Genomic DNA, 20,161 nt, shown 5'->3' with positions numbered 1-20,161 from the left:
AAGAGAAGCTGTAGTCAGTTTTTTGAGGTTAGGACTGGAGAAAAGGAACAAATAGGGAAAAAGTAAAAGAAAATTTAAACCAGCAGTGGAGAATATACATCAAAAACTACACATGAGCAGAAGATTTGATCAAGACTTAATGAGCTCTAATAGTATAGTTGCTCTCCAAAAACATGAAAAATTTCAATACTAAGGCCTCAGCTTACCATTTTTCTCTGTGCTGACACATTTTGGCAAACAAACCCTTTATCAGAGCTGTCATGTCATCAGTTGATTAAAGATTAGTTTAGTCTTTGACTTGACATTAGTGGATCTGGTCCAGCGAACATGACCCACAGAGTTTCAAATCATCCATCCTTTTAAGATCTTCACTTTAAGCCCAGCTGACAGTGCACGGAGGGAAAAGGTGCCTGTGAAGGTGTGTAATGAAAACAAGAAGGGGAGGGGGGGGGGGGCAATCATGCTGCCTGCTCAGCGAGATTTATTAAGGTGGACTAAGGTGGTATCATAGCAACAGATACAGATTGCTTGAGCAAATATTCGCTTAATTCCGTATTTGTTTTTTAAGGCTCTCATGTATGAAGACAGATGGCCAAGGAAGACACGCTATCTGCTGCCCTAAATGGGTGTTTTTTAGAGGTTTTAAAAGTGTTTGCTGTGCTTTTGGCTGCACACAAGCACCAGCCGTAAGCCAACACAGAAGGCTGTTGGCCATAGTCAGGGACTTTGCCAGTTCTCAGTAAATATTCACAATATGCTGTTTGTGTACTCTGGCCTGTCTGCCTCTGAGTGCCCTCTATCTACTCATCGAGGATAGGTTTTCTGTGTCAATATTGCCCGAGCGCATATAAAGCATCTAACGTGTTTCTCTCTCTTTCTCTTGCTCTCGCAGCGGTGCGTTTTCCGAGGTGGTGATGGCTCGGGAGAAGGTTACGGGAAAGATGGTGGCAATCAAGTGCATCCCGAAAAAAGCGCTGAAGGGGAAGGAGACGAGCATCGAGAATGAAATCGCCGTGCTTAGGAAGTAGGTATCGCATGACCGAGCCATGGGGGGAGTTTGCAGAAGAAGAAGAAGAAGAAGGTCACTTTAAAAAGGGTCACCACCTTGCGTCATCCTGTGGGAGGCTTGTGTGTGTCTCTCTTTCTCTCTCCGCTGAGTAATGACTCGATAGTCAGGATGCAAGCGCCACTCAGTTTATTTAACAGGCATTGTCAGGCTTAAGTGACTTCCTTGTCGAATCCTATCTATCCATTATGTCACTATTCTGGGTCTTCGCTGGTCTACACACACACACACACACACACACACACACACAGGGTATGATAGGATTGCACTGACACCAGGTGACACTCCTCCTCCAGGGCCTGATGGGTAATTCCCCCAAGAAGCTCAGTTATCAGTCACTCCTGAAGTGAGCACACCAGTTGTTGGGTGTAGTTGCCTGGTTACAGTTGCTATCCTTTTGACTTCTGCTTTTCTTCTTTTTTTCTCTCCATTTCTCCTCTTCCCGAGCGCTCGCTCTTTTTACTTCTGTTTCAATCTAACAGACCTTAGACTGCAACCTCATTTTTGTTCTGGACTCTAGGAGGAAGTTGTGAAGGTTGTTTAGTCCTTTGAGACTCTCCCCGCCTCCTCCTTTTCCACCCCCACCTTCTCTTTTTCAGCCACCTGCCCCTCTGAACACGCGTTGTCATCTGCATATCTCCTTGCAGAGGCTTTTTTTTTTCTTTTTTCTTTTTTTTAACTAAAACCTTGCTGGTTGGTTGCTTGGACACAGACCCCCAGCATCTTGGTTCGCCCTATATTATTTTCTTTAGGTACTCCTGCTTACGGGGGTTGCCGCTTCATGACTCATTGATTAGCATTCGCTAAGAACCCCCGCCTCCTCCCCCTTTTGCTCTCCTTCACGCACAAAAGGTTTTCTCCCTTGCTTGTCTGCTTAGTGTGAAACACACTCTTTGCCAGGTTCATTTTTTGACAACATACACATGTGCACAAACACACAAAAGATTGTAAATGCAGGCAAAGTGCTTTTCCAGAAACCAAAAAAAGACGTGATTCGTTTTTAGTTGGCAGGGCATCATTTTAACAAGAACTGGCTAATTGCACCTCATTAGTGGCCTGTGTTGAAATGAACAGAGGCTGACAGCAAGCAAACTGAATTTTCTGTTCTGTCTCTCCAGGATAAAGCATGAGAATATTGTGGCTCTGGAGGACATTTACGAGAGCTCAAACCACCTGTACCTCATAATGCAGCTGTAAGTACATCAGCCCACCATGCTGTTTGCGTTTAGGTCAGCTCTTTGCCGCCCATTTGGTCGGTCATTTTGATAATGTGTTGTGTTTTTGCTTGAATAAGCATCTGTAATGTCCTTGAGGCATTTTGAATATCTGACTGAATACAGCGAGGCTTTAAAGATGTACAAGTCTTTGTTTTAACAGTAGAAATATATGGAACTATGTGTATAGATGAAAAGAGTCATATCTGTACTGAACATATGAGCCAGGAGATTGTTAGCTTAACTTAACATAAAGGCTGGAAACAGGGAAAAACAGCTAGCCTGGCTCTGTCTAAAGTTAAGAAGAAAAACCCCTTCCAGCATCTTTAAAGCTCACTTACTAACATGTGAACTGTTGTAAAAACAAGTTTTGGCTTTATGCAGGGATCATGTGCTGGACTAGCTCCAGTTTGTGCCTCTCATGTATTAACATTACGAGTCACAGAGCTGGGCATCAGTTTAAAAAAAAAAAAAAAAAATCTTTGAAAACCCAAGAAAAACTTTTTTTAACCTGCTTCCCAATTTGAGTTTATATATCCTATCCAGGTAGCCAGAAATGACACAACGAAAATATAACCACTTTTTTTTGTTAAGATATAAAATAATAGAGAGTAGACAAATATTACTGATTATGACATTTTTTAAAAATTTGGTTAACATCATCAAATTGAGCACATACAGCATGTAATTTCAGGCTACCATCTTTGTTTGGATCAGGAAACACAATCACAACTTTGGAAACGGGTTAAAAAAAATCTGTTTTATTGTGCTGCAAACAATAAAAACATCCAGATTGCTAGAAGAGTCCCTGATGATTCTGGAAATATGTCCAGAACTGAAGTATGAGTGATTAAACGACCTTATGGGACTTTTCAGAAAAATGGATGACTTGAATGTAATAGTTATACATGAGAGGCTGTTGCCGGACTATTTCTTGGCTGGATGCAGTGAGTCAGTGAGTCCTTAAACCTTGTTGTCACCTGGAGGTTGCCAGGCAACCAGTGGGGACTGGCACTGGCACATAAACCCCCGTAATACCACTTAACATTGTTACGATTCAATTACTTTACAAATTAAACAAACCAAATATGACATGTTAACTAGTAAGCCTCAGAGGTGATGTTGAGTGGATTTGTTTTACCTTCAGACAGACTCAGGTTAGCTGTTTTCCCTTGTTTTCAGTCTTTGTGCTAAGCTAAGCTAACCGGCTGCTGGCTCCAGCTCCATACTTAATGCACAGATGTGAAAGTGGTCTTAACCCTCTCATCTAAGTCTCTGCAAGAAAGCAAATAAGCGTATTCCCCAAGATGTCAAACCAGTAATCTAAGATCTTACAGCTTGTGCTGAGGCTGTTGATTTGGCTTAATGGTCACTTTTGAGGCTGTAGTTTAAACTATCGTTATGTAGCAAATATCTTGTTGATTGTATTTTAGTCTGTGTCTATGAAGGTGTACATGTGGTAACTGTTACTCTTTGCCATTACCGCTTTCCTTTTGTGTTGCATACACGATGTCGTCACGCTTATCTGAGACCTTTCCCCTCGCCACATAATTTCACAGTGTTTGTGACTAATGCACCAGCAATTTAGACAGCGATTATCTGGCCTCTTTGTACCTCCGCAAGATGCATAATGTTGCCTTGAAGTCTCACTTATCAAAATGGTGATTGCCAGCCGTCCGTGAAAGCAGGCATATACTCATAATTGATGTTCAACTTAATATGAGTCACTTGTGTGGCTGCATTTTGTAATTGTGATTTTAAAGTAGTTGAGAAGAATTGCCTGTGTGTGCATCAGTGTCAAACGCTGCAAAGTTACACAACGTGGCAAAAGGACAAGTCTCAAAAACCATTATGACAAAGAAAATTTTCCAAAAATTGCATTGGGAAATTGTTAAAAAAGTTGGCAACACAGACCGAATCAACAACACAGTGAACGTACAGACTCAATATGACTGTCAAATTTAATCAAAGCCTTTAATAACTAAAGCAAAAACAAGCAAATCCTCATAAAATGACTTTTGTACTATTTAATAAGTTTCTCTGTTATCGTCTCTGTGTGCTGACAGGGTGTCTGGAGGTGAGCTGTTCGACCGCATCGTAGAGAAGGGCTTCTACACAGAGATGGATGCCAGTCGGCTCATTCGACAAGTTTTGGATGCAGTCAACTACCTCCACTCCATGGGAATAGTCCACAGAGACCTAAAGGTATCACACCTTGTATCATTCATTCATATAGACTGTAATTCCTCTAAATTTATAACACAAAAGTTAAAAATGTTTTTGTACTTGAACTCTTGAGTCTTACTGAGAGGTGAAAATCCCTGATATTGATTCTGTGTGAGTGATGTCGTGCGCTTGGTGTGGATAAGCCACACAGGTTAAATATCGGGGATTTTCCTTCTCAGTAAAACTGATGAAGCCTCTCGGATAAGCCGGAAAATTCCCCCAACTCCTGAATTTTTAAAATATTTTGTCTGACATCTCACTGTCTGGATGAATAAAATTGAATCCGCACAGCTCGTATGAATACATAGACAAACACAGGCACACTTTGTGACTCTTTTCCTTCCTTTTCAGCCTGAGAACCTGCTATACTTCAGTCCTCACGATGAATCAAAGATCATGATCAGTGACTTTGGCCTGTCAAAGATGGAGGGAACAGGTGACGTAATGGCCACCGCCTGTGGAACTCCAGGATATGTGGGTGAGCATGCCCTCCGAGCTGCGGCTGTGGTGGAAAGTAACTGAGATAATTAGATGCACTAGTTGGCCAACAACATGACCTAATCTAATCTGCCAGTAGCCACAGGTTAATCTTAGCCATCTGCTACAGGCAAAGCACCAAACAGTCACGTTCTTCTCCAGCCTTTGCGTCATGCTGTGTGGCCTAAAACTGTTTGTATTGTTTCACATGAATAAATTACATGAATATTTGTTTTTTCTGACCATTTTTTAATATGATTTCATTGTTGCAGCTCCTGAGGTTTTAGCTCAAAAGCCCTACAGTAAAGCTGTGGACTGCTGGTCTATCGGGGTCATAGCTTATATTCTGTAAGTACTCAGTTTTAAACATAAAAACATTCATTCCCTGAAGCTTGTTTTTGTGTATTTGATTGCTTGATTTTCATGTTGTTGTTGTTTTTTGAACCTTAATATGAACAGGAAAGCCTCAGCCAGATTGAAAAGCACCCGGAAAGCCTCAATGAGATTAAAAAGCTCTTAATCAAGAGTGTCCTGACCAAGATAGGCAGCTAAGATAATAAGTTTCAGACATATTACATAAAACAGGCAACATAGAATATATGTCACGAGCAGAACTGAAAAATTAAAATAGTAAAATAAGAATCAGATAAATGATCACATCATAAAAACAACCTAAATTGGTACCTTAAATGCTGGTGATATTCTGTATTTTTTATTATTGTCGACAAATTGATCCTACTAACGAGTATTGTCTGTGTTGCCGGAGCGCGATGGAGCCGTTTCCTCTGTGTCTTAGACCGAAAACACATAAATGAGCCACACTGTTGCACTTGGGTGACTTGTTTCCTCATTATGATTAACATGGGCGTTGTTGTTTATCTTGAGTTGATCCCACTCTGTAAATACTCGCTTTAATACGAAAATGTGTGTTAATCCGTGGCTGAAAATAGTCCCTAGGAAATTAACTATTTACACCTAATGTTTTCATGTTTGTTAAAAAACTACAGTGTCCAGCTGTTCAAGGAAATTACTGAGTCTTTATTACAAATGAAACTATGTATTTGTTACCAGTTTTAAGATTTATTTCTTCACTAGGATCTGATGGGATTGGGGCTAAAGGAAAACAGACCGGCTGAGGAAGTCGGAAAGTATTTCGAGTTGATCTAACACATTGTTGGTTTTGATTTTGGGATGGGATTTGTTGACAATAACAAAAAATGGAAACATGCCAATCTTTCCAGCAAGAAATGCCAAATATTTGCTGGTTGCAGCTTCTCAAATGTGAGGATTTGAAGCTTTTTAGGTCATAAGTGAATGATAATAAAATCATAAGTTTCACACAACAGTAAACTTGAATATCTTTCGGTTTTTGACTCTCGATCAGACAAAACAAGGCTTTTGAAGTTGTCATCATGGGCTTTAAGAAGTTTTAACAGGCAGTTTTCACTTTTTTTCTAACATTTTATAGAGGAAACAACTCACCTATTCGAAAAAAATAATCTTCAGATTAATTGATAATGAAAATAATTGTTAGTCGCAGCACTAAATTAAACCCTCACATTCGGATTGTAATTTACTGTATTTGATGCTGTTCTTATTCTACAGCGCCTATAAAGCTTTCAGTGGAAAGTGTTACATGAAGCTGCCAAACTCATTAAAAAAATCTCTGGTCTTGTTATCTGTTTGTTAGGTGTGATGTATTTCTGATTCTGCCTGGTGGTGGTTATGAAATAATTTATACTGTTTCATGATGAAAAGCACAACTTAAAAACACAGCATGGATTTATGTTACAGATTTTCGCTTTGCTTTTTTCCAGATCATATGAAAATGAACTGTTTTATCACATTTTTTTTCTCCTCTTAATAGTCACGTAGTCTCTATAATCCCTCTGAACCTTCTGCTGTATGCTATGTGAAAAAAAATCTAAGTGCCAGAGAATGAGATTAGGCCACAGCAAATCCTTTTTAGATTTGGGTTAAAGTTTCTAACATCAGCTGGATGACGGCACTCACACGGACTGTTGTGTAATCATCCATCTTCTCAGGCTTTGCGGTTACCCTCCTTTCTATGACGAGAATGACTCGAAGCTCTTTGAGCAGATTCTCAAGGCAGACTATGAGTTTGATGCACCGTATTGGGACGACATATCAGACTCCGGTGAGCTATGATATGCTGTATGTTTGTGTGTGCTTATATTATGCTGTTTGAAAAAAAAATGGTAAAACTGTATTTTATAGGTCCGATAGTTTCCAAATAATTTCCTAACAAGGGACCGATACAGAATAAGAATTCTTGAGGAAGGTTCCTGAAAAGGACAATGTAATTTGGTGTTAATTAATGTCCCATTGGTTGACCTTCAATAAATAATTTAATTGCTGTCTAAAGAGTTTTTAGACAGCTGAACATATAAAAAATAGTTTTACTATACTTTACTATACTTGTACGTTACTAACAAACAATTCAATAAATATGAATTAAGATTCCAGTAATACATTAGTTCTTACTTGGGTTTAAATGGACCTCTGTCCATCTAGTAATAAAAGTGTTAGCATTTGTTTAATTTAAATTCGTCTGGAAATCATTAACTACAAACTCTACACAACTGCTGTAACATTTCCTGGTTCCTCCTGAAATTTTCAAATGAGAGAGCAGGGCTCATATTTACTGTATCAAACTTCTAAGAATTACACTTAAATGCTTTAAAGAACCAACTGAGAAGAAAACACCATCTCTCCACCAGCAATACAAACAAATAATCACCTTTATAATGGATATAGAGTGGATGCATGAATAGGGATGATATGACACAAAACTAAACTGGTGCAGGAAAGAAATTCTGCTGCTGGTAGATAAAGTACATCAAGGTACATCTAAACATACTGTTATCACTTGAAGTAACCACAACAAGAGGGAGACACACCAGTGCTAAGTTTTAACAAAAAGATATTTTGATAAATTGAATTGAACCAAATTAAGGAATTAACTGAATGTATAAAGTATAGGTTGTGGAAATCAGTTAAGTAAGTAGTATGTGATGATCTCCAATCAATCACCTGCAGGGCGAGGACAAACATAGGTTAGTAACGGATCGAAACCCCAGATGACCCCCCCCCCCCCCTCCTCCCCCCTTAAGACGGTTACCAACGGGATCATATCAAAACAAACTAACTACAACAAAACAAATTACGAAACACAAAAAAAAAAAACAATCAAAAAAACAATCCCTTACTATAATTAACCCACTGGGGATGATTAACAAAGCTGAGCCGCAACTGGAGGATCTGAGGATTTAGCAGCTGGTGACAGATCCCATCCAGCAGAGCTGAGTGAAACAGAGTGTGGACAGGTGTTGAACATGGCACTGAACCAGCCAACAAACTGCCCGGATTGCACAAAGACTCTTAGTTTTTTTTATCCCACCACATGTGACAGAACAACAGGAGCTTTAAGGTCCCTCCTCACAGCAGGAACTGCAGGATCCAAAAACACAAAAGCAATCATAAGTGTGGGAGTAACATTTACTTCCTGAGCTACAGAGTCACCTGCATCACAGATTAGGACAAAAAGCAGCAGGCTTGACAACCTGACTCGGTTTCCCAGTTAGCTGGCAAGTAGAGCACATCCTGACACATTTGGAAACATCACGTTTTAACAGAGGCCAAAAGAAATAGCGCAGGACACGGTTATAAGTTTTCCTTACTCTCAAATGCCCATGACTACCATGCACCATTTGCAACACCACATCACTGTAGTTATTTGGCACAGCAACCTGAAAACTCACTTCACATTTTCTCACCAGCAAATCTTCTGGACTAAATCACTTCATCATGCACCGAACTGCTGCCTGAGGTACAAAACAAGCTTTTTACAAACGTAACCATAATGGACGAGCCCCCGTTCGTTATGACCTGGCTCAAGTGGCCACAACAAAAGAGAGACACACCAGTGTTAAGTTTTAACAAAAAGATATTTTATTAAACCGAAATTAAACAAAATTGAACCAAATTTAAGAATTAACTGAATATATAAAATATGGGGTGTGGAAATCAGTATGTGAAGATGCATAAAAGGTGCATAAAAGCAAAGTGAATAACTAAAGTAACGTAACCGAACCAAATGGGCCAGGTGTTCCAGGCTACTCATGTGAATCACCTGCAGGGCAATGAGAGACGCAGGTTAGTAACAGATCGAAACCCCAGATGACCCCAGGGGACAATCACAACACCTTATTCTAAATTATACATGTTGTTTCAGCTAATGTTATTCATCATGACCAAGATTATTTTGTACAATAACTGTAGAACATGGCGTGTTAATCTAGGATCTACTCTTAACCAACGTAAGAGACCTCTGGAGCTCATAAATTTAAGATCATCATTTTAAATCATAAGAAATTTGATAAATACATATATATTTATAAGTTTGTGAGTAGGAGTATTTTTTTAAACTTTATTTTGTTATTATTATTATTATTATTATTGACAAAAACAAAACAAATAGACTAAAGGACAACAGACAGGGTCATCATAAGTAAAATGCTTAACCTCATGTAAAAGATGTGGTGGTCTAGTATCAAGGTCAGTAGGTCTTTTATGTCCAGGAGTAAAATTTGACCTTTAACTAACTTTAATTAATACAAGCCCAGGTATTTACTATGACTGCTGTCACAGAACATCGTCTCCAATTTCTCTAAAATTGGAACCAAATTACAAAGTTCTTTCCAGAAACTGTATTAGGAAATTATCAAAAAATTGCAGGACCCCTAAAATCCTTAGTCCTTGGCTGTGGCAAATTATACAACATGTTCTCAGCTGGATTTGTTCTTGACCTTTTTCATCTCACTCCACAGCCAAAGACTTCATCAGCTGCCTAATGGAGAAGGACCCAGAGAAGAGATTCACATGTGATCAGGCTCTTGAGCACCCCTGGTGAGAAACTAACCGCTGCCACACTGCGCCCCAACCAGACAATCACAGGGAACCACACATCTCTATGTGATTAAACAGCAGTATGACGCAGATTGCCAGGCTTACGCATTTGTCATGGAGAGCATGTCCTCCCACTGTCATCTGTCACCATGGCTCCGAGCCGCAAACCCACCTCTGCTCAGCACCGACAGCCCTCAGAGAGAAATCTGCTGAATAAATGGCTGCCAATTAGTGGCTGGCGTCCTGAAGGATCCTTGAAGAATGTGGAAGCTTTAATGAACAATTAGGATGTCTTCCCAGGCCTGAGCCCGAGCTAGTGAGAGCGAGCTGGTGTGGGCTGCTGTCTCCGGCTGAGGTGGCCAATATGAATAAGTCTGTTAACCGGTAATGGGCCTTTCAGGTCCTGGGCAGGTGGTCCCTCCGATACAAATATGTGGTTTGTAACAACGGTAACAGGTGTCATAACAGAGAGAAATAGCTTTCATTGACAAGGTTTCATACAGAGATATTATGATGAATGTGACAGAAAGTAAAACAGCTCCTGCAAAACCTTCAGCCCATCAATCAAAGGTGTTTTAGCAGGATGAAAATAAACGATGGGAGCAAATAGGAAAACAGCATGATTCCCAAGGTGTTAACACATACAAATATAAATCGGTTGGGTGTGGCTGTGTTTGTATGTGTGAGATGTTATTCACATGATCTAAAAGGACTTGACTTTAATTTTCAGGATCGCTGGAGACACCGCTCTCTGCAAGAACATACATGAATCCGTCAGTCGGCAGATCCGGAAAAACTTTGCCAAAAGCAAATGGAGGGTGAGCAAGACTTTATCTTTCAAATCAAACATCTTTAGTAGTGAACACATAATATGTATCTTGTTGAATAGTAAAATCATACAGTGTTGTGTCTTTGGAATTACATTTGTCTTTGCACATCCTCTCTCCCCTGCAACCACAGCAAGCCTTTAATGCGACCGCTGTGATCCGCCACATGCGGCGCCTGCAGCTGGGCACCAGTTTTGGCGGCAGCATCAACAGCTCCAACTCCGTGTCCAACCCTCAGAGCCGAACTCCAGCCAAAAGCCAGTCTGTGGACTGCGCCCCGCTCTCCCTGAAGGACTGTGAGTGACACTTCAGATATACTCTGTAGACCCGAACATGTCCAACTTTTCTGTACTCCGCTCAGTCTGCTGCTCATTGGCAACTGTTTAAAAGCTCTTGAGGCGTCATTTTTTACTTAAACAGATTAGTTTGACTCATCAGCCATATGGTCATGACGTTTCTGATGACATTTAATTTGATAAGATCTTTAAAAATGAAGCTCGTTATAACACTCTATTAATGTTATTTTATTCATGTGTTCAAGTGCTGAACTGATAGACTTATTTAAACAAATATTGTTGCAAAATTGTTGCATTGCTTTTCTTTTTTATTGAATATATGATTTTGTATAATGATGTTTTTGATTTTGAACTGTTGGTTGCACAAAACAAGCAATAACAAGACATCACCTTGGGATCTGGGATGTTGTGATGGCACCTTTTTACTTTTTTTCTGACATGTTATTAACTAAAAGAAAAGATGAATCTGTTATAAAAGATAATTATTTGTTGCTGCTTTAACGAGTTCATTATAGTCTAGTACAGCAGTATATCACAGACTCAACATCTCCCTCAAAACTCAGTATCTATTTTTCTGGAGCTTTTGACCACATTCACCGTCTCCCGCAGTGGATGGGATTTGCTCAGTTGTCATGGAGATGGCTCAGTATAATTCCTACTGTTTCGACTCAGGGGTATTTCTATAGTTACAACCACTTTTTCACTGCAAATGTTTGATGTATAACATTTAAACAAAGGGGTTGAAAAAAAGAAGGACTATTTCTATTATTTCAAAGGTCAAGAATGAACTTCATAGCTCAACTTAAATGATAAGTCTGATGATGTTTTTATATTTTTTAATGAATTGATCCTACTAACAAGTATCGGATCCCCAGTCTTATCCTTTAACTTGTATTTTTCCTACTTATCAAACAAAACATCCAACACTTTGCTAAAACAATTTTTTTCCCCCTGCAGGTCCTCCAATAGCTTCTTTGCCCTCTCCTGTTAAAGCGTTCAATCAGGACTCTGATGCCTCTTCTCCTGTACGGGAGGAACCACCGGTGGTTGCAGAGCCATCGCGGCCCCGACCCTCCACTGTCACCGTCATCCACACGGGGACTAAATGACGCCAGGTTCCGCGGGAGGTGAGCTGGGAGACCACGGAGCTTTGAGACTTTTGGGATTAAACCATCCCAGGCCTCATGATTCAACGTCGTTGCCCAGTTCGCCCATCCCGCCACCTCCCATCTGTTTCTGCCACCTCGGGAGGAATTTGAGGAGCGTTGGCTCAGCTCCATTTACCATGGCTCAGCACTTCCCACTGTCATACAGACGTGGAAGTACAGTACAGAGGGGGAGAGGCTCAGAGTGTCTCCACACCAGAAGATGTTTATTGTGGAAGCCATGTTCAGCCTGGATCGTGGTTGTCTGGCAGACAAATGCAGCTGTGTCTGGGAAGTGCCACACTAAAGGGAACTCTTTATTGAAGCTGCTGTAATTTTGACTGTGAACGTCTTGAGATATGGGACGCTCCGCTGTAATGCCTTGTGTAAATATCCTACCTGGAACTGTTGAGTGGAGTGATGTTATGCAAGTGAAATATAAGCTTCAAGCTGTGGTAAAATAATCGTGACATCATCTGCACTCTGAACTTCTCGTCGTTTTGACAGCTCTTGTTAATTTGCTGTGGTATTTGCTACAATGGTTCACAGGGTCGTAAATCCCAACAGTATGACCGTTATGTGTTTTCTCTTTGCTTTAAGGTGTGTGGACTTGAAATATGAGCTGGACCATGTGCTTTAGTCATGGCTGTGATTGCTGAGAGGGCAGGTGCATTGCACTAATGTATTGGATTATTTATTTTCTTACAATATATTATGACTTTTGTAAGAATACCACTTGCAAAAATGTGTAAACGTGTATTAGATTGGACTGAAAAGCTATTGCATTGAATGATAAAGACACAGTATATAATAATTATTAATTTGTAATCGCTGTTTTATTTGATTAATTAATTTTGACTGTGAAGTCCTCCTTCACCACAGGAGGGCAACCATGGGTTGGCGCTTTGTGACCAGTTCTCAGGGATGTGCTCCAACATGAAGCTAACCAAACCCCCTCTCAGAGAGATCAGACACTGGTGTTGGGGATGGTGATGGTGAAACAGTAGAAATATAAAATCTCCATATATTGCATATTATTCCTATGTGCCATTGGGAGAGTTAGACAGATGTTTTCTTTCTTTAAATCCATAATTATTCACAGTATGAATATCATGTAACTCTGACTGAACATACTGAATGGATTGTTTTCCCTTGTAAAAACCTTAAATTATAGATTTGGATTTAAAGAAAGTGTATGTGAGTGCATTCATATCTGCAGTAAAGATGGAAAACGACTGCAAATGTATCTTGCTATCTATTACTCCCTCTGCAGACTCGTCAAATCAGTAGTGTACAGTTCAGTAGTTGAAATATCGTGTTCTGCTTCTGCACATGAAGTGGCTGGTCTCAAAACAGCTCATTCACTCTGTGTTTAATCACTGTGCTTTCATACCAGCCTGTTGAATTTAGCAGAAAGACTCTTTTCTCCTTTTCTCCTTCTCTCTCTCTCTCCCACTCGCTCTCTAGAGACTTTCACACAGAGCAGAGAAGGGATCTGTCTTTGTGTTTTTTTTCTGTGGTACCTCTATTTAATTTAAATCACTCAACATGAATGGTTGGAAAAAAGAAAGAACACTTCACCTGAACATGCCCGATATCAAAGCTTTGCCATCTTGAATTATCTAAAAAGTGTCGTGGTGAATAATGACGAGGACTTTGAGCCTTCATTTACTGTAAATATAAATCTCAACAACACAGTTTGCTTGACTCTTGAGTGTTTATTTTGGTCTTCTCTATATTTTCTCCTCCTTATCCCCCAAAAAACACTTCAAAAGAAAACAAAAACATGAAACAGTGAAATCCCCTCCGTATGCATGTATTACATATTATTGCAGAAATGTGCTTTGAAGTTGTAGAGATTCATGTATTAAAAAAAGAGACGCTGCATGTGTCGTTGCCTCTTTGACACAAAGTAATTATCAAGTTAGTTAGAGTTTGTACATTGTAAAAATAGTTGAATATAGATTTTAAAATGATTTTGTTAGACTTGAGTAAATATAAAGCAAGTATATATGAGTAAATACAGTATATTCACACTTATTCTGCTTCTGGTAATGTGTTATATAAAAACATTGCACATCTGTTTAACCCTTATATTCTGTTTGGGGTCCTTGGCCCTTTTTAACAGCCCAAAAACATACTAAACATAGTTGTATCAGCTTGATACTTAATGACTTTTCCTGATGAGAATCACATCTAAATATGATTTTAAACTGATGACATGTTTCAGAGGTTGAACACAAATTACACCTTACTTCTGTCTGGGGTCTCAGAGATCCCAGCGGTAAAACATGGTTAATACAATGGATTTTCATTATGCTGTGTATCTGTGACAGTACGTTTTTATGCAGCACTCCCCCTCCCAAATCTTAAATAAGTCTATTTTGATTTCTGTTATTGGAGTTTTATACCAGTTTCTTCCTAACAGGGAGTTACACCTCTCTGGGGTCTAATTGACTCCAAACATTGAGTAATGTCAATATGTACATTTCTTTGTCTGTGAATGACTTTTTAGCTAACAGAATTTATATATATATGTCCATGAATAGTGAATTTAATATATAAAACATTCAATTTCATCACAGTGTAATCACAATGCTTTTTATCAACTTCATCAAATGTGAAACCCAGTTTTTGGCAAAGGGAAGGGTAGTACTTCTGTATTTTTTTTTTACATAGTGAGATTTAATATGGTCAGAGTTTGAAAGAAAAAATTTGGAATATTTTGCAATTATTATTATTACTTTGACACATAAAGAATTTGGGTCTGTGAGTCCCCAAACAACGAGGAAGCAAAGCCAATATCAGCAACATGAGTTTAAAACAAGCCCAAACATGGCTGAAACATTTTAACTGTAGCTGTGTGGAGAAAAGCATCATTATGCACAAGAAGAGATGTTTCCTTAAAATCCTGCCATCTCTCCTCTCTTACTGCCCTCCAGTCTCCGATGGAGTGACGGTGGTATTATTGTGGAGGATGCATCCCGTCGTAGTGGAACTCTCTCCACTGCTCACTGCTCTCTCTGGTCCTCTCGTCTTGTTCTGGAAGATTATGAGAAAGCTCAAAGTGTGAATGAACTCATCCCTCTCAGTTACATCAGATATGAGGAGTTTACATACCATCGCTCTCCTCTTCGGCGTAGTTCTCGAACTCGTTCCTCCTCTTCTCGTGGAATTCTCTCTTACGTTCGTCTGCAGCCAGAACCTGCCTCTGCTCAGCTGTATGCAAGAGGAGAAAGAGGATGAATTGATAAAGTGATGAACAATTTAGATTCAGTACTTAATTATCATATTGATCTGGTCACTATTTGCTGAAGACCAAACATCTGATATAAAGGACATTTTAGACAAATTAACTGACTTCAAACGCTTTTATGATGCACAGAAACACCAGAATTGGGTGCAATTACTAGTACGTGTCAGCTTTAAAAAGGGCCTGACTAAGATCAGTTTTATTGAGGGGTTTTTAAGGGATGAGGTAACTAAAAGAGCTCATTTGGGACAAGTATAGACACACACACACTCGAAACAATAACCGTTAAACATCACCACACGACAACCTCCAAAAAAAAAGAAAAAATACCACAGAGCTGAATCACCATGTCAGAACAAAAGCTGCTTTTTGTGAACTTAATGAAGCTGATATTTGTGGTGAAGCTGTGATTCACAAAAGCTGATTGTGTCCAAGACCAACACACAAAGACACAAAAACCTGGTGATAGAAAGAAGTCTAATGAGTCATGTCTCACCCTTTATACTAGATCCAGAAACCTTTATGTATGAAGAAAGAAAAACTAAAGAACAGGTTCACATTTTTTAAATAAGTCCATCTTAATATTGTACTCACATGCCCAGATTTATATTTAAACGGTTTTTGGTCGCTGTGAAGAGGCAGCCCTCGATTTGTGTAAAAATGCATTCAGAAGGTGAGGTGTGGGTGGGTATCTTCTTTTTAATATGAAACTCACAAGACTGTGATCCATGATATTAACATAAAGAGGGAATTTCTTACAAATAATATAGTAACTCTGGCAGATAACCACCCATGAGCATGTAAGTATTGTTCGAAGGCAGACTTAAAAATATGTGAACTTATCCTTTAAGCCTGGCGTCAGCAATTACCTCTAGGGTCGACTATGTGCTAGTTTTCTTCAGCACTGTATATTGGGGGTCGACATTGTAAATGCACGTACATGCTGTGAAAACACAGCTCATGTTTTTAAATGTTCTGTTTGTTTATTCCTCTTAATTCATTCAAGAATAAAATTAATTTATAAATCAATGGGGCAGACTCTCATCAGTGAGTGAGGGCTAACAGAGTTATACTCATCCGGCAAAAAAACTCTTCTGAGTTACACTACGTGACTAGAAATGTAATTAATAGCTTATCCACACACAATAAACAGAGGCTTGCTTTATCTATGGGTGTACCAAAGTGCTGTTGACACAAATCTGTTCTGGCCAAATTATGTTAGGAACCTGTGTTATTCGTCCTGTAAGTTTATAAGAGGTTACAAGGTGATATTTATTGGGATTTACATGAATTTACATTGTTGTTGAGTCATATAAAAACTTAAATGTCATCCATAAAAGGAAAAACTTCAGCTTTTTTGGAGGGACAGATTTAGCTATTACTGCTTTAATCTCTAGTAAACCAAGTATGAAAGGTTTGGCTGGATTTGGTATATAGACAGACTTGAAAAATTGTGAACTTATCCTTTAAGTATACTGATACAAATACAGAGAGGAGTGAGGCCAAGGATTTCAGAAAGCCTCCTTGTGACCTCTGACCTGCAGGTTTGGACATATGAAGAAGACCAGGACACATTAAAGTAGTTGTCTGACATGTGTGGGAAAGTTAGTGTCAGTGGAATGACTACATACATACACTGACTGCAGTAACTTTAGCTGAGATTGGACTAGGTTTAACCTTTCCAAAGTCAGGTCATGACCTTTGACCTACACTGGGATTCCCAGCACAGGTCTGTGCACGCAGCAAGAACAAATCTACACTGGAATTCATGTTGGGAATTCACGGCACTTAGCTGTAAATTACAAAATATAAAGTTTATGAGATTCACAGCTGAACTGCAAATCAAACATGTTTAACAGGATGCATTTTGAGTTCATCTAACTGCTGTATTTGGCTTGTTATCCCTGACAAATTCTACACAGCGGGTTTAATCATACATCATTTTCTTCTCTGACACAGCACATCTGAGCTGCTTCTTGAGGCTCAGCAGCTCCCACAAAGTCAAACAGCAGCATTTGTTTGGAGTCTGATGTCTCCACTTAGATGTAAAAACTTTGTATGTCACCTCAACCACCTACTGAAACAGCTAATACATATTTCAGATATTTTCCTCTGCAGATTTCACCCACCTGCAAGTGAGATATTGTGCTTTTCTGTCATAATGCAGCAGGAGAGGCTCTTCAAAGTGAGCACAATTTATGTCTCACTTTTTCACTTCATTTCTCTCCCACTCACTTGTCCATCTCAGTCTTTTCACTGTGTGCTCTGCTTTTTGTTCATTATATTCCTCCTTTAACGGCATAAATGTTTTGTTGTTACACACTCAGAGACCCACAGCCTGTTACACAACTCCAATTCACGACGGCTGTCTCGCTGTCGTGTGTACTCTCACCTTTCTGTTGGCAGAACTGTACATGACAGTGCAGATAAATCATTTGAGAATGTCAACCATCATACAGTATGTGAATTTTCACAACACTTGTACGAAGAATATTCACAGTTCCTCACTGAAGTGTGTGTGAGAGAGCTCCATGCTGCCCTGTGGCTCCTGCTGCAGCCTCCAGCAGGAGCTGGTGCTGCTGTGTGACCAAACAGGTCTGAGGTGGTGTCTGGTCAAACCAGGTCCAGAAGACAGTTAACAGCTGCTGGCTGCCAAACTCATAAAAACATTCAGACTATGCTATAAACATGTTTGCACACGTCCATTCAGTCTGCAAAAAACCCCTCCATCTTTGTCAACAAGTGAAATAAATCTGTCAGCGGGATTTGATAATATTACCTTCCAGTACCATGTAACTTCAATTTATGACCAAGATAAGAACAAGAAGTAGAATGAACTCCTTACTTTGCACCAGTACCTTTTACCTTGTAAAAATGATCAATTCTTTGTCTTGTCAGTATTTTCTGGTGATGTCTGATGTCTGTTTTCATGCATATCTTTCTCAAGGGCCTGTTGTGCAAAACAAATTCCCTGAAGGGCTGTGAAGGTTTCTTTCATTTCAATTCACATCAGTTTCTCTTGAATCAAGTGTCATTTTGTTGATATCGACTGCAGAACTTTGCCCTATTATGACTCATTTCAAGACAGTTACACTGCTTTCTTGGAAATTTCTCAAATGTGAGAGACCTCACTGGGAATTTTTTTTTCTTGTTTTATGACGTAACAATCACAACAAAGGTCTTGATTTGTAACAACTCTTAGCTCTGAGGAAACCAAATAATCCCACAAGCTGTCATTATAATAATAAACCACAAGTACTAACGTGAGTACACATGATTGACAGGATCTTTTATGAATAAAAAATAAACATTGAATGTTGAATTGAGACTATATGATGTGTTAGGATGATTGGTTTTGTAGTGAATAATCATAAATATCATTAGCAGTTTGGATGCAACATATTGACACATTTGTTAACGGTGAAGAAACAAGTGTTTATATGTACAATGAAGCACAGATAACAACCATAACCACAAACTCACAACCACACAAAACACCTCGGCTGACCAGGGTTTAGGGTTAGGTTTAGTGCTACAAAACAAACCGAGAGTGAACTCACCATCGATCTCATCCTGAGACTTCACACCCCGTCTGCTGCGCTGTTGGAAGAAGTTTGAGGCATCGGCCTCCTTCATGAAGATCTTCTTCAGTGGACCTGCAGTGCAAGCAGGAGCAGGAGGTTCAGCTCACAACATAAAGAGATAAAAGGAGGATGTTGTCTGCAGGCGGAGTGGAAGAGATGCAGCTGATGCGGCTCCTCACCTTGTGGATCTTTACCGCTGCCTGTGCTGCTGGATACAGCTGCAGAGTCGGCCTCTGGAGACACTGGGTCAGAGGACAAAACAGGAACACAGAAACTAGCTTTTATGTTTACCTCTCCATGAAAGACAAAGAAAACAAACATCTAAAACAACTCTATACCCTGTAAAGAAACTCCTGATATAAAAATCCACATGCAAGTGAGATGCAAAAAACCCCCTCAAATCCCACATTGTCCTGCATCAGACTCACAGGAAAGTGCAAGAAGCACAGTGAGGAGCGCCAGGAGGGTTGTGTATGTCCAGGACATCTTCAGCTCTGTGTCTGAATTGCTGAGAGATTGGAGCAGTGAGGGAGAGCAGGAGGGTGAGGTGAGTAAGACATATGTGAGAGGTGGGGTGGGAGCCTGAATATTGACTGCTTGTCAGAAGAGGGAGGGAGTGACCGTGCAGGTCTGATAAGAGGCTGGATCCAACAAACAGCAGAGGTCAGGAAGGTGCTGATTAACAAAGACGCTGAGGATTTAATTATGACTTTATAAACTTACTGTTTTCTGTGCACCAATCATTTTCAGCCATTGCAGGTACAATTAAAGAAATATACGCCATAAATTCATTCACAAATTTGTGAAGTCATGAGCCTGTGAGGCCTGTTTCTTTTTTCTTTAGTCATACAAGAGCTCACTAGAAATTACACTGGAGGTTGAATGTACACTTTCCTGCTTAATAACTACACCTACTGTACCAGAAAAAAAGATGGATGACCAATAACCAAAACACTGACGTCTCTGGAAAGAAGTGATAGAAAACAACCGAGGCCCCGAAGCTGGAGCAGGTTTTCTGTTTTTTTCCTTTTTTTTAGCCACATGTCTCCTCTGCAGATGCAGCTGAAACGGGCCCCTCAACAAGGCTGCTCTCTCTCTCTCTGCTCGGCATAAATTCCTGCTGGAAAGTATGCAGCCTCCTGTT

General features: G+C 39.7%; 2 protein-coding genes across 2 annotated transcripts in view; one reads left to right on the top strand and one right to left on the bottom strand.

Moving 5' to 3' along the window:
• Window positions 1-13,877, top strand: part of LOC122986104 (calcium/calmodulin-dependent protein kinase type 1D-like) — a 23,731-nt gene extending 9,854 nt beyond the window's left edge. Inside the window, exons 2-11 of the mRNA XM_044357190.1 lie at window positions 893-1,024; window positions 2,185-2,259; window positions 4,347-4,485; window positions 4,858-4,984; window positions 5,256-5,331; window positions 7,029-7,141; window positions 9,834-9,912; window positions 10,643-10,730; window positions 10,873-11,035; window positions 11,993-13,877. Coding sequence (XP_044213125.1) covers window positions 893-1,024; window positions 2,185-2,259; window positions 4,347-4,485; window positions 4,858-4,984; window positions 5,256-5,331; window positions 7,029-7,141; window positions 9,834-9,912; window positions 10,643-10,730; window positions 10,873-11,035; window positions 11,993-12,144 — 1,144 coding nt within the window. The 3' untranslated portion in view covers window positions 12,145-13,877. The remainder of the gene's footprint in view (window positions 1-892; window positions 1,025-2,184; window positions 2,260-4,346; window positions 4,486-4,857; window positions 4,985-5,255; window positions 5,332-7,028; window positions 7,142-9,833; window positions 9,913-10,642; window positions 10,731-10,872; window positions 11,036-11,992) is intronic.
• ucmab (upper zone of growth plate and cartilage matrix associated b) lies at window positions 12,651-20,161 on the bottom strand. Its single transcript, XM_044357191.1, has 5 exons — window positions 19,446-20,161; window positions 19,197-19,259; window positions 18,994-19,089; window positions 15,301-15,399; window positions 12,651-15,222 (listed from the first exon to the last, which is right to left on the bottom strand). Exons 1-5 carry the CDS (start codon window positions 19,501-19,503, stop codon window positions 15,146-15,148), a joined length of 393 nt encoding a protein of 130 aa, XP_044213126.1. The 5' UTR covers window positions 19,504-20,161; the 3' UTR covers window positions 12,651-15,145.

This window comes from Thunnus albacares, chromosome 7 (assembly GCF_914725855.1).
Source record: "Thunnus albacares chromosome 7, fThuAlb1.1, whole genome shotgun sequence".
NCBI lineage: Eukaryota > Metazoa > Chordata > Actinopteri > Scombriformes > Scombridae > Thunnus > Thunnus albacares.
This window is presented reverse-complemented; position numbering and strand designations above follow the sequence as displayed.

What these genes read in the sequence shown, in the direction of transcription:
- ucmab (XM_044357191.1), bottom strand. Translation starts at nt 19,503, where the DNA reads ATGTCCTGGACATACACAACCCTCCTGGCGCTCCTCACTGTGCTTCTT. An exon ending in CAGCGGTAAAGATCCACAAG is followed by an intron (nt 19,090 to 19,196) that starts GTGAGGAGCCGC and finishes CTTGCACTGCAG; the next exon opens with GTCCACTGAAGAAGATCTTC. An exon ending in CGCCGAAGAGGAGAGCGATG is followed by an intron (nt 15,223 to 15,300) that starts GTATGTAAACTC and finishes ATAATCTTCCAG; the next exon opens with AACAAGACGAGAGGACCAGA.